This window comes from Parus major, chromosome 2 (genome assembly GCF_001522545.3).
Source record: "Parus major isolate Abel chromosome 2, Parus_major1.1, whole genome shotgun sequence".
Classification (NCBI taxonomy): Eukaryota; Metazoa; Chordata; class Aves; order Passeriformes; family Paridae; genus Parus; species Parus major.
The window spans coordinates 44,338,189-44,352,147 of record NC_031769.1 but is presented as its reverse complement, the minus strand read 5'-3'; the positions used below and the strand labels follow the sequence as shown (position 1 = coordinate 44,352,147).

At 39.4% G+C, this 13,959-nt stretch overlaps 1 protein-coding gene and 1 long non-coding RNA gene across 4 annotated transcripts in view; one reads left to right on the top strand and one right to left on the bottom strand.

Moving 5' to 3' along the window:
• Nucleotides 1–10,217, bottom strand: part of ULK4 (unc-51 like kinase 4) — a 214,821-nt gene extending 204,604 nt beyond the window's left edge. For 2 of the 3 annotated variants that reach the window (XM_015617381.3, XM_015617383.3), the window contains exons 1-7: nt 10,102–10,217; nt 8,548–8,749; nt 6,198–6,297; nt 4,212–4,351; nt 2,905–3,064; nt 1,332–1,433; nt 437–520 (exon numbers count right to left, since the gene is read on the bottom strand). In XM_015617381.3, the coding sequence (XP_015472867.1) occupies nt 437–520; nt 1,332–1,433; nt 2,905–3,064; nt 4,212–4,351; nt 6,198–6,297; nt 8,548–8,685 (724 nt within the window). In that variant the 5' untranslated portion in view covers nt 8,686–8,749; nt 10,102–10,217. The remainder of the gene's footprint in view (nt 1–436; nt 521–1,331; nt 1,434–2,904; nt 3,065–4,211; nt 4,352–6,197; nt 6,298–8,547; nt 8,750–10,101) is intronic. The other variant, XM_015617384.3, reaches the window with a different exon arrangement.
• A 138-nt stretch (nt 10,218–10,355) lies between these two features.
• Nucleotides 10,356–13,747, top strand: LOC117243883. Its single transcript, XR_004495858.1, has 2 exons — nt 10,356–13,365; nt 13,529–13,747. It is a non-coding gene; the product is annotated as an uncharacterized LOC117243883 (long non-coding RNA).
• The last annotated feature ends 212 nt before the right edge of the window (nt 13,748–13,959 follow it).

Here is a 13,959-nt window from a genome sequence, read left to right as displayed (position 1 = left end):
AAACTACTAATGCTTGGTCATCCAACCAATAAAAATGTTTTTAAACTTGTAACTTTAAAAAAATAGCACCCTCCAATTATCAGATAGACACCAGGAAGAAATTAAGTAGAGTTAAAATCTGCTTAAATTGAAAGAGACGCTAATATATAAGGATCTCTGTGAATAACACTGATTCCCAGAATGACCAAGACCAAAAATTCCACTCCAGCAGGTAGATTTAGTATTAAAAATTAAAAGTAAATTATATACGTCTCTGTCAAAAGGAAAACAAACGTTCATCATTAACAGGGAATTATCATAGGAAGGCATTGCTAACATTCACTTTGGACAACTAACTGATTCCTGCAACCAGCCTCAGAAGAAAAAGGGCAAACCAAAGCTTTAACTTTGTAAGTATTACTGTGATTTGATCAATTAAAGAATAACAGAACCCTACCCTCTGGCCCTGGTCGCAATGGATCTTCAGATAAAATCTTTTCAATTAATTCCGAACGGCTTTCTGACAAGAATGGCCGTTTTCCTACAAACAAACAGAAGTGTATTTCAGAGATAAGGCAAATTTCAAAATGGTTGTAAGGTGCAAGGATTTATCATGAGCTCATTTTCCTGAGAAAGCATCCAAAGAAATAAACAGCCTCAGTCTGAGTACTATTTTTCTTGTCAATTTAAATTCCAAATCTTGGATTAAATTCTTTCATCATTAACAGCAAAAGAAACCACAGACAGAAGAGGCACCAAAGACAGCATGATGGAGGTGACCATAATAGCCCTGTATGAATCAGAAATGAGACAAGAGGAATAGGCAGAAATTTCCATATCTGTGTTACTGTGTTGATCCAACAGATCAGTGTTTTGCTTAAGGTTTAAGAGGGCTGCAGTGTAATTATCTTCTGTGATGAAGCTTCCTTCTAGATGAAGCTAAGGTACTTCATGTGCAGGGAACCAAATTACTCTAGTTTTACAATAGTGAGGTAGTTTTCTCTTCCAAAGGTTTAAAATACTGCACACAGAGTTTAATACTAATGAGATTAAAAGCACTATACTGTCAGAATTTGAGGGCTCACATAATTTTGAATAATAGTATTTAAACCCTACATGTTGGTTAGTATTGCTGTCAATAGGACTATGTAAGTATTGTTTCACCTCATTATTGCATAAAGACACTTTTTTTTGTCTCTTAAGCACAGTTAGTATGTTCTTCAAGAAATCTTCAAAACCTTTCTCAAGTTTTTCTATGTCCTAACTTCCCTAGAAAGTTCATAAGAATTTACTCTGGGGTTATGACCTATGTTTCCATTATCACAGATAATACAGATACACAAATTTACAACCTGAGAACATTTCATAGAGTAAACATCCCAGGGACCACAGATCACTGGCTTTGCAGAAATTGTCTCCTTTTATTGCTTCAGGAGCTGTGTAAAACGGAAGGCCTACAAAACACAGAATGTAAAATTAATGTGTTTTGATTATTCACTCAGCATTCATCCTTTTTAACACTTTGTCTCCAAACTTCACTGAGTCATAGATCATCTTCACTCAACAAACAAGAAAACTGAAATAGCAAATGTAAGTAGTTTCAAAGGAACTTCTGTACTGTAAATGGATTATGTAGGATTATATATGCTATTTTGCTGTTTATTTCACTTCTATTACCAAACTGACTTGTGCTGCATTTTCAAACACAGCAATTAATGCAAAGAATGTTTTGATTTCCTTTAACAGCTTTCAGAGCAAGCAATTCGAGCAGAATGGTAGACCATTCTCATGTGAGTAACAAAAATAATTACGTTATATTAAATTTGGGATTTCTTTTTTTTAACTCTATCCCAAGAAATAAACCCTCACGAACTTAGAAAGCTGTTACGAAAACAAGGTAGCTAGACAATGAAATCACTTATCTAAACAGTTGTGGCCCTTTTCCCACTAAAACACTGTGAAAACATCACATATCAAATGATAGCAGCTTATTCACAAATCACTTTTGTTTAATACAGAAATAAAATATACAGTTACTATTTCTACAATAGCACCCATAAGTTCTCAAAAATCTCTAAAAATTTACACTGCCAATTCCAAAGTCCCTTAAAAAACTTACTTTGGGCTCTTTTCTTCTTGTGTGTTATTTCTTTAAGTGACAAAAGGTAATTACCATACATATCAAAACAGTTCTGAAGAGCAACAGGAAAGAGATTAGATTTGCATTTCTTCCTGAATAAAGACCTGATCTTGGCCTTATTATTTCCAGTGTGGACTCTCAGAAGGAGACAACAACGAGAGCTTTCATAAAATATTACCAAGAATTCTGTTGTTTCTGATAAAAGTAACTGATATATGAGCCACCATTATCTTGGAAATACAGATCTGTGAGATGTTCCAAGATAACAACCAATAAAAGATTAAGAAGATTAAAAACAAGTTTCTGAATTTTTCTTATTAAATGAAAGAAATAACACAGTAAAAAAATAACATAGTATCTGCAGTCTACTGCATCTGTGTGGATCTGCCTGTTGAAACTGAAGCACAGTAACTTTCTCAGACCTTAAAATTAAATTGTCCGTCTTTAAGGTAGTGAAAGAGTTGACCTCAAACGAGAAATAACCTGGACCACATAAAAAAGGACAATGAAAATACAGCAGTGCAGTGCCCAATGAAAGAAGCTGTATAGTATTTCCTGAATTTTCTGTATACTTTTAACACTAACTTAATGGAATTTAGCTCCAGACCTTACAGCACCTGCACAGCACAAACTTTTTAAGTCCATAAATAATCCCAAAGCTCAATTTTTTCCGAGACAAAAGAGGAGTAATTCTAAATCATTTTTCTTTATCATAATCACTGATAGTCCAACTTTCATTCCATCTCTTTGATGTAAGTTAATTCTCTCTAGTAAAAATCTCATACCTTGAACTGTATTTTTAAAGTATCTTTGTGGAGTGCTTTCATTAATATTTTCATCTTCTTCAGCTCCAGATAAAGCAAAATCTTTTTTCGAGTCTTCACCATCTGCTCTAGCCCAGCAAAAACTACCGAATTTCAAAGTGCCAGACCCTTCCAACAGAATCTATTAAAACAAACAAAATCTAATATGCTAGTATCACATAATAAAACTAAAATTTCCAGCATGAAATATGAAATAATTTGTTATAAAAATAATCACAATCTCAAACTATTTAAGAGAGACTGAAGGTTTTAAGTCAATGCCAATACTGTTTTTTTTCTTATAATCAAAAGTACCCCAAGAGAACCCTTAAGAGGTTCGATGTGCACTTCTGTTTACTCATTATTAAATCTATATAAACAATGATGTTACTAGAGAAAGAAAGTTAAAGTAGAGTAAAACTGCATAGGAAAATAAAAGTCTAGTAAAAGCAAACAGCATAATTTGAGGAAAAATAAAAGGAATTTTCTCATTTTATGTAGCAGAAACTTCCACAGATTTTGTCCGAGGATGATGAGAGTTTTCTCTGGCTAGTCACTGCTTATTCTTGCAACTAAAAATTTCATAATCCCAAAAACCTTGTTTGGAGAAATAGCCCATTCAGCCAGAAGCAGGGGGCAGGGCACAGAAGAAGCCTTAACTTTAGCATTCTACTTTTTGTTGAAAAGAGCACTTTACAGCAACATTCTTCTTTGGAACACAAAGTGAGTAACACACACTGTGCTTTATTAATGTATTTTTACTGCTTTGGGGTCCACAAATGACAGGAACTGAGTAGAATTGTGGAAGATTTCACCAAAGATTCAGAGAAATGGCAACTTGATCACTTACAGATTAACATCAAAACCAATTATTGTTAAGCAAAAATTTTTTATTACAGTCTGGTGACTACATGAATTAAAAACAAACACAGACTTTGGCAAACCTCTACTTAAATTACACACACATACACAAAATGAGAAACTACATAAAAACTATGTGTCCAAGGACAGAGAACTTAAATAAAATCTTTCATTAAATTAAACCAGTACACCAAACCAAAAGAAATATATCACATTGTATCAGATATACAGCAAGGAAAGAAATCAATTATAGCATAAAATATTCATGCTGCAGACTTGTCTGTGATTGTCTTCACTTATACTATAAAACTCAACTGACCTCACAACTGAGGTAAGCTTCTTCCAAATATAAAATACAAATAATAAAATAAATGCTCATGGCATGAAAATTAATACCCAGTGTCCCTATAGATAATACCCCTCCTCACCTTTCCAGGCTTCAATTCACAATAGATAATCCCATGCTTATGAATATGGTATAAACCAGTAACCAGCTCAACACCAAATTCTCTCACCACATCTTCTGGTAGACATTCATCCTGAGCAATGACAGATTCTAGAGAACCACCTGGAATACACATAGTCAGCAAGAGCATATAAAGAGGTCACACAAGTAATGCCCAAGTATATAAACTTCTTCAAAAGATGTCAATCAAAAACCAGTATCAGTGGATATTAAAAATATTTCTTGATATCAAATAGTTAAAAATCTAAGATGTACAAAAAAATATTTTCAATACTGTGACAAAATCTTAATTTTATCTGGAATAAAACTGACAGCATGACTTCAAAATTACTTCAATATTATTTAACAAATTAAACAGAAGGGAAAAAAGAAATCCAGAAACTGTGTCACGTCACAATGTAATAGTACCCCATGCTTTTATTAAAATTCCTTAGCCAGACTCCTGCTGCACAAGTTAAATAAAATATAGTTAAATAAATAATACCAACAGCAGGCTATCAACTTTTGTGAACAATTGCTAAAACTAAGGTCAGGCCATTTTCCACTGAATTCAGAGACAACAGAAATAGTAAAACTGAGTTACTGTCTGAGGTCCTATGTCCAAAAGATAAATTATTTTTTTGTATTTCACTTTCTAGGTTTCTCACACAAACCCCAGCTTCCTGTACCAATAAGTCTTAACTACAGCTCTCTGGACTTCTTATCCTAACATGAGACGCTTCTCTATCCTTCCAAAATCACCACTCTCCTTCTATATTAAGTTCCAATCAACCCTTCCTTTGTTTCTGATTAGATTACACTTACACTTACAAAGCCTTCTAAATAACCCTCACCTATCTTCTATCACCTTTATTCTTCACTGGGCTTCACACTCACCTACGTATAAGTAAATTAGCTCCAAGACACTCACCTTGCAGCGAACTATAAAACTGCAAGGTAAAACACCTCATAATTGTTCAACAATAAAAGGCTGCCTGTCTAATAACTTAAATATGTACCTCAGAGTAAGCAAGTAGACCAAAGCCTCCATATGAGCCATTAAAATCACTTTTAATCACTGAAAGAATAACCTGACTTTTTTTCTCAGAACTTTTAAGTTCTCTTCTTCAGTAACTTTTCAAATAGAATTTTGAATAAATTAAAAGGCTGGGTGTAACATGGACTTTTACTATTAAACAAACTCCAGATACCAAAATCTTAACATGCATCACATGCATATTGGCTTTCTTTCCTTTCCATATGGAGGAAAGCATGATGTCAGTTTAAAACATGCAGTCTAACATGCAGTCTAACATGCAGTTTAAAACAATTAAAGAAAGCTTTACAATTTTCCTTTAATACATTGATAAGAACTTATCAAAACAAAGTGAATCACCTAAAGCACTTCTGGGTTCTCAGAGTTCCCAAATGATGATTTTAACATGGAAGTCAAAATACTTATACTAAGTAGGCAAAAAAAAGAAATCATTCACTTTAGCTGCTGAATTGCCCTTTGGTTAAAAATTAATTTGAACAATATTAAGTCATTAGTACATTATAACTTTATTTTCTCCTTGATGTCTTTTAAAAGAGAATGCCAAAGCTGCCAGTCCTTAGAAAACTTCTCAAGTAATTTGTAATTCTCAAGTAATGAGCTACATTCTGACTTTTCACAATTTGCTTTTATTTTCCCTGATTGGCCTTCTCTCTTCAGCTCTTGAAAACCAACATCATGCAACTCAACTAACTTTTCAAAGAGGCATACAGTGAAGCAGAAGAGAAGCCTGATTTCAAATAATTTCTATAACTGTTTCCAAGAGCAAAACCACTTTTATATATAAACAGGATTCTCAAGTTAATAATCAGAAAATGACACTTTTTTTCAAAGATCTAAGCATTTGTTGCAAAGAAGCTGTAATCTCTTAGAAATACTCTTTCTATAAATGTTTACCTTTTGAGCTTATCTTACCTGTGCATAATTCCACTACAAGCCAGAGATGGCTGCTTGTTTCATACCATTCATAAAATGTCATTATATTCTTATGTGTGAGTCCCCGAGTCAGACGAATCTAGAGTGAAGTTTTTAACATATTTAAGTGGGGGAAAGACATAAATGTATATAGATGGACTTGAGGCATGGGAATAAGAAACAATACAATCTACTTCAGATTAGCTACTTGTTCTCTTGCCTTTCCTAGTGCACTAACATTATTCTTCAAGTATTTTAGTGTTACATGTACGTTGAGAAAAGATAACATTCATCACAGACCCTGCCCAACTCACCTGTTTCTAAAATACAGAAAAAAAAATTAGTAAATTCTCAACTCAAAGTTATAAATATCATTTAACCTTTCTGCATTACTAAAACAATAACAAACTGAAAATCAGAATTTGGAATCAAACTTGCACTCCAATCTTATTTTTTTCAAAAATACAAACAAGAGATGATACAGCAAGAGGAAACAAAAATAAGCTTTTCCATCATTCTTAATCTTATCAGACAAGGAAAACCATTCATGTGACCCTGAAATCTGTCTTTCTACAACACCTACATGGCCTAATCGCTACAGAAGTCTCTGTTTCCTGCTAGAGTGGTATGTAAGGTATCCCCAAGAAGACTTGTAAGGCTGATACACTTCTAAGAACAAAAAAGTTCCCAAGGAATGATCACTGAAACAATGAGAGGGAATATGAAACTATATCAGTTTTGCATGGCAAGGTTTTGGTATCCAGGTGGGGAGGTCTACAGGACTGGCTTCTGCAAGAGGCTGCTGGAAGCTTCCCCTGTGTCCAACAGAGCCAATCCCAGACAGCTCCAAGACAAACCCACTGCTGGCCAATGCCAACCCATCAGTGATGGTGGCAGCACCTCCAGGATAACATTTAAAAAGGGGGGGAAACACTCCTGTGCAACAGCAGCAGGGGAGAGGAGTGAGAACGTGTGAAATAAACAACCCTGCAGACACCAAAATCACTGCAGAACGAGGGGCAGCAGGTGCTCCAGGAGCTGAAGCGTAGATTCCCTTGCAGCCCCTGCATAAAGAGCAGTGAAGCAAAGCTGTCCCTCTGCAGCCCGTGGAGGTCCATGGCAGAGCAGAGATCCACCTGCAGCCTGTGGTGGACCCCAGTCTAGAGCAGGTGGACACCCAAAGGAGGCTGTGACTCTGTAGGAAGTCTGTGCTGGAGCAAGCTCCTGGTGGGACCTGCAAACCCATGGAGAGAGAAGCCCATGCCGGTTCCTGGCAAGATGTGTAACCCTGTGGGAACTCACACTGGAACAGTCTGTTCCTGAGGGACTAAATCCGTGGAAAGGACCTACATTGGAGCAGTGCAGGAAGAACTGCAGCCTCTGGGAAGGACCAACACTGAAGAAGGTTGTGGAGGACTTGTGGAGGGGGGAGGGACTCTATGCTGGAGCAGAGGAAGCACATGAGGAGGAAGGAGCAAAAGAGACAGAGTCTGATGAACTGATTGCAGTCCCCATCTCCCTGCATCTCTGGCAAGGAAGGATGGAGAGAAAATTTGGAGTAAAGCTGAGCCCAGGAAGACGGAGGGGTGTGAGGACGGTGCTTTAAGATTTGGTTTTATTTCCCATTAGCCTACTCTGGCAATAAATTCAATTACCTTCCCTAAATCGAGTCTGTTTTGCCTGTAAAGGCAATTGGTGAGTGATCTCTCCCTGCTCTTATCTTTACCCACTCACTGTATTTTCTGACTCCTGTTGAGTTGAGGAAGGGAGTGAGAGAGCAGCTTTGGTGAGAACACGGCATCTAGCCAAGGGTTAACCCACTACAGAAACAAAATGTGCCTAATGGAAAAATAAAATATTTGAACTGTGTAACTGTATAAGTTTCCTTTCCAGAAAGTATCATATTTAAAGCTTTGCCAAGGTTTTACAAACCAGAAATTTAGCTTAAATGGTAATTTTTCATCAAAGTATTTTCTTCTGGATAAGTAAGAAATTGATTGTTTACTGGAAGATACTGCTACCACTGGATTTGCACAGTTAATAATAAAATAAAGTAAAGCACCACATGTAACTATTTTTACAAGTTCATTGACACATCACAGAAACAGTAAGATTGTAAACATGGGTTTATGCATGTGATCTAAAAACCAATAAAATCACATGAAGAAATAAATACATTAAAAGAAGACTATTTAAAGAATAAGAATTTAAAATCTTGAGAAGTTGATCTAAATGAGACAAACTCCATCTAAGGAAGCACATGGCACTTTTCTATAACTTATACCACCAGAATTTTGTAGGCTGTATTTTTTTTCCTAGATTTAGCAGGAAAAGAAACCAAATTACTTACCCAGTTTGCTACTCCATTTCTCCTGCATTTATCACTGCAAACAATGGCAACAAAATCAATTGTCCCCTTTCTTCTTCCTTTATAAACAACTGTCATATTTCCTCTTCCAATCTCCTCATACAAAACAAAGTTCTCCATGCTTTAGGATAATTCACAGGTAAAAAACTGGAAACATGTACATTAGTACCACAAGCAAATAAACCTAGAGAAAGGAGAAAGGGGAAGCCTTCAAATATAATGGTTATCCATGTATACTATTCACCCTCCCAATTATCATGAATATGGATTCCATACTTCCAGAAAGATTGAATATAATTACTTTACAGAACAGGTCCTCTCAGGAAATGTGATCAAAATTTTGAACAGGTGAATTTTACACTTCCAAAGATCTTATTCAGAAAGTAATAAGCTAGTAGATACAAATTCTAAATAGTGTAACTGTAAAAATGCAAGAGGCTACAGAGAAAAGAGAATAGTCTCTGATTCTCAAGACTAATGGCTATTCCTTTATTTCATTACCCAAACCAATGGAGCATAGAATCATAGAGTCATAGAATGGCTTGGGTTGGAAAGGACCTTAAAGATCATCTTGATCCGACGCCCCTGCTGTGTGCAGGATCACATCCCACTAACACTGTACTCAATGTCCCATTCAACCGGGCCTTGAACACTGCCAGGGATGGGACACCCACAGTTTCTCTGACACACAAAACAGACATTCAACAGATGCATTTTGACATAAAGTAAAAAGAGATCAGATAAACTGATACAAAAAGTGAAAAGTAGAGATAATAAGACCATCATGGAAGCCTCCCAAGCCACCACCTTTAACGGAGTAGGTGTGAAACTCCACACACGCACCCAGAGCACCCTCCAGGCGCCGAGGGAACTGATTTGCTCTGGGCTGGCTACAGGACCAGCGGTTCCCTCTCTTTTGAGAGGGAACCGCTCTTTTTGGGTCTTTACGCGGGAATGGCCAGAACCGCTCCGAACCGAGCAGCCCATGAACGACCCACGATCTCCTGCGCTCCCTGCTCTGTCGGGGGCGGTCAGGCCTGAGGCGCTGAACGGCGGCCCCGGAGACACAGCCGACTCCGGACCCACTTGCAGCACAGGGGAGGGGGCCGTGGAGCGTTTCAGCGGGGGCTTCCAGCCCCGCCTCGGGTCCGCTCCCGCACTCGGGCCGAGGGACAGCGGCGGAGGGAGCGAGAGGGCGGCGGTGAGGGACGGGGGGCGGCGGTGAGGGACGGGGGGCGGCGGTGAGGGACAGGGGACGGCGGTGAGGGACAGGGGACGGCGGTGAGGGACGCGGGGCAGCGATGAGGGGCCGCTGGGCGCGCGCGCTCCGCCAGGTAACGGCCGCGGACGTGCGCGGTAAAGGGGGAAAGGTACGAGAGCCGGGCCTGTGTGCGGGTGTGGAACCGGCGGGGAAGGGTGGGGGAACGACAGCTGTACCTGTGCTGGGGCATAGACACAGCGGGAAAGGAGGGAAGCGAACGCCGTTCCTGCCCCGGGGATGTACCCGGCGGGAAAGGAGGGGAACGACAGCCGTACCTGTGCGCGGCGGGTGCACCCGGCGGAAAAGGATAGGAACGACAGCCGTAGTGCGGCGCGGGATAGACCACCGGCACGCCGCCGACATCAACCGAAACGGCGGAGCTCCGCCCCCGGGACGGAGCCTCCCATGCCCCGGTTGCAGTGTCCGGACGGGCACTGGTCCCTGCGCGCCACAAAATAGAGGCGAGCTGGAAAGGCACCGGTTCAGCAGGCAAGGTGACTCCGGGAACCGGAGAGTTTTGCTCTCCTCTGTTTCAGCTGGAACACACCGCCAGGTCCCACCGGGTTGCGTCCCCGGCACCCCCCCGCACCCTACTCGGATGGTCGCTACCCCACGCCCGTTTCCAGGAGACGGCGCTGGACGCCGGAAGCAGAGCGGAGCCCCATTGGGCTGAGGGGCGGCTACGTCAGGGCGAGACCACCGGGTAGCGGGCGGGGGGTTCCCGGATGTTGGCGTGGGGGTGCCGGAGGCTGGCGGGTCGGTCGGGGAAGGTCCGGCTGCTGCCGCAGCCCGTGTTGGTGGGGCTGCTCTATGCAACCTTCACAGTCAAAACGGCAGGTAGCGTCCTCAGCCCTGCCACGGCCTTCTGCAGGAGCCGAATTGAGGGACGCTTTTCTTGTGGCAAAATTTCGCCCTTGAAACAAGCGTTTTCTGTGTTTAAGAGTAATGTGGAGTTTTCACTTGTTTTTTCATCCTATGGGCTTCTGGTCTTCTTTTTCATTCTTTTCTTGTCTGGTTTTGGTTTTGTAAGGCCCTTGAGAAAATCTCTTTTCTTTTGGGCAACATCAGGAACTGTGGTGAAAGGACAAGGGCCTTCAAACTGAAAGAAATTTAGATTGGATTAGATATTAGGGGAAAAAAATCTTTGCTGTGAGGGTGGTGAGGCACCGTCAGAGGTTGTCCAAAGAAGCTGGACATGTCCCATCCCTGGAGTTGTTCAAGGCCGGGTTGGATGGGCTTTGAGCAGCCTGGTATAGTGAAAGGTTGGGCACAGCAAGGGGTTGGAATTAGATGGTCTTTGAGGTCCCTTCCAAGTCAAACCATCTGTGATTCTAACAAAACATTTAAAAACATTTGCTCTAGAGCAAGCTGTAAAGAATTCTATTTTTTTCCTCATTGTATCACCTTTATCTTAACCCCCTAATAGGCTTGAATGCATTGATCCATTTCAACGAATGTTCATAAAAGAAGTAGTACACTCAAAGGAAGAATTCAATGTTTCTTCTAGGCAGCATGACAACAGATGGTCGGGATTTTTACTCCCACTCTTGAGAAGACTTCAGTACGACTTTAAACCCCTGTAATACTGAAATGGTGGGGGGGGGGGAACCCAAACCCAAACCCTTATTTATTGTTGACAAAAAACTGAACATGAGCCAGCAGTGTGGGCTGGCAGCCCACAAAGCCAGACGTATCCTGGACTGCATCTAAAGGAGTGTGGCCAGCAGGGTGAGGGAGGCAATTCCATCCCTGTACTCTGCTTTGGTAAGACCCTACCTGGAGTGCTGCATCCAGCTCTGGTGCCTCCAAAATAAGAAGGACATGGAAGTGTTGGAGCAAGTCCAGGGAAGGCCATGAAGTGATAAGGGAACTGGAACACCTCCCCTATGAAGACAGGCTGAGAAAATTTGTGCTCTGTCCCATTTTACACTGTAAGTTTTCAGTAACTGCAGAGGTGACTTGTAATTATCAGTGAAGCTACAGCTTTGAAGCTGCCTGAGTAAGATAATTTTTCCATTCTTTTTTTAATGTAAATGAGTAGTTGACTAGATATAAATAAACCAAATACGTAACTAGACATCACTGTGTATTAAAAAGCACAAGAAAAGTATGCTTTGAAGAGGGATTTATTTAGATTTCAGAAAAACCTGTATTTTATCTGTGGTTGTGATAAGAATGACTGATAGAAAGAAGAAAGAATAGAGCATTAGCTCAGTTGCACACAAGTCCTGGAAGCAGTTCAATGCCACATCTTAGAATAAGTCACAATTTCATTGTCCCTGTCCAAGAAGATAAAACTAAGCCACAGTAACTATCAAGTTACTGTCTTCCAGATTTCTCATACTTTGTCCTGTATATGCTTTCTGTTAAGTTAGTCCAGATTAAGGGTTGTTTTTATGCAAAGGGGTTAAATACCCCATTTTGGGAGAGTGAGATTATATGAACTTTAACATAAATGAAGTCTGTTGAAATCTTCATATACTAGTGGCAATAGAGTGAGAGAAACACACTAAAAAAAAAATTCAGTAACAATTGAACCAGAGGTTTATAGCTTTTGAAATTACGTGTCTCCATGATAATTTTTCAGTATAATTAAAGGCACACATAGAGAGACATGTTGACTTATACCACCTTTTTTTCCAATCCCTCCTTATAACGAGCTATGGGCACTTTTTTATTGTTGATATACATTTCATTACATGTCTGTATGTTTCTTAGCTTCTGTGTGCACAGTTTCAATATACTCCAGATGGGGAATTTTCCCTTTGATTTGGTGTAAGAACGGAGGATTCTCTCTTCAAACATATTGCTTCAGGTATGAGACTTATCTTGCAGAAATAAAGTATTACAAATACATATCAGGGTTGTAATTATAAGACTCTTATCTTTGGCCTCTTACTTACTGTTTCAGTCTATTATTCCTTTATCCAGTTACTGAACATGACTTCAAGCATTGTACTCAACTGCAATGAAATTTTCTGTGGGAATATTTTCAACATTCAAGAACGGAATGCAAACTATTCTCTGTTCTGTTTGCACCATTTCAATACTCCTAGCAATCTGTGCAGCAAACTCAGCCTTGCTATTTGCCTGGTTAATAGACGGGACAGTCAGATGTAATCAAATTCTTGTTCTCAAATAAATATATGATCTAATTTAAGACAAACTGAGATCTCGTGATTGCAAGCACATAGTTCAGGCATGCTTAAACACTTCACTGCTCTACCCTCAATGGGTACTGCATAAGCCTCTGACATTTTGCCTGGTTCTCAAAAGTCTGACCAGTAGCCTATAATTTTAAGGTGTGTTTCCATGTTTTGTAAAATGTGTTCTTCAGTCTGCTCTAATGCCTGTTGAAAACGCTGCACAGTTCTGTTTTATTTTGCCATATGTACTAACTTCTCTTTTTTGTCCTTTTTAAATTTTTTTTCCAGATATCATGATTACTCATGCTCTATCCCATCTTGTTAGTACATGGTGTTTATTTCTATTCCAGACTGACCCCATTCTCAAGAGAATTTCTATTCTCGGCATCTAGGGTATGATGATTCAGTGGCTCAAATAAAATAGTCTTATGTATTCCATTTGCCTTGACAGTACTGTCATTCCTGGGAAGTGCATAGAGCCACTTTTCTGGTGTTTGACCTTTTTGTCAGAATGGTGGACCTGGGCACATCTTTATCTTGTGCTTTTTATTTTCAGATTATTTTTCAACATCCTCTGGAAACTGGCACATATTTTCATCGTTTGAGTGCAACTTTGTTCTTCTTAATTTTTGTCTTTCTGTGGTAACATTAACATGTGATTATCGTATTATCATTTTGATATTATGATGTTATGATTTTGTCACCTTGGTTTTCTGGTATGACTCTGTTGTACTTATTGGTCCATGTCAAATTCATTAAATAAATTCAAATGTTACTGTTTTAGTATCATATATTTCTGATATTTGGAAATAGCAATGACTTTTCAAATGCTTAGGTGCTTCTTGGGATTCTCGCTTGAAAATTTGTTTTCTCAAACAAAGAGTTGTCCTCTACACTTTTGAAACATTATTGCAAAATAGTTTGTGTTTTGTTTCACTGCTGAGGCAACAAAATTACTAGTGGTTTCTTGTATGAGAATAAGGCTCC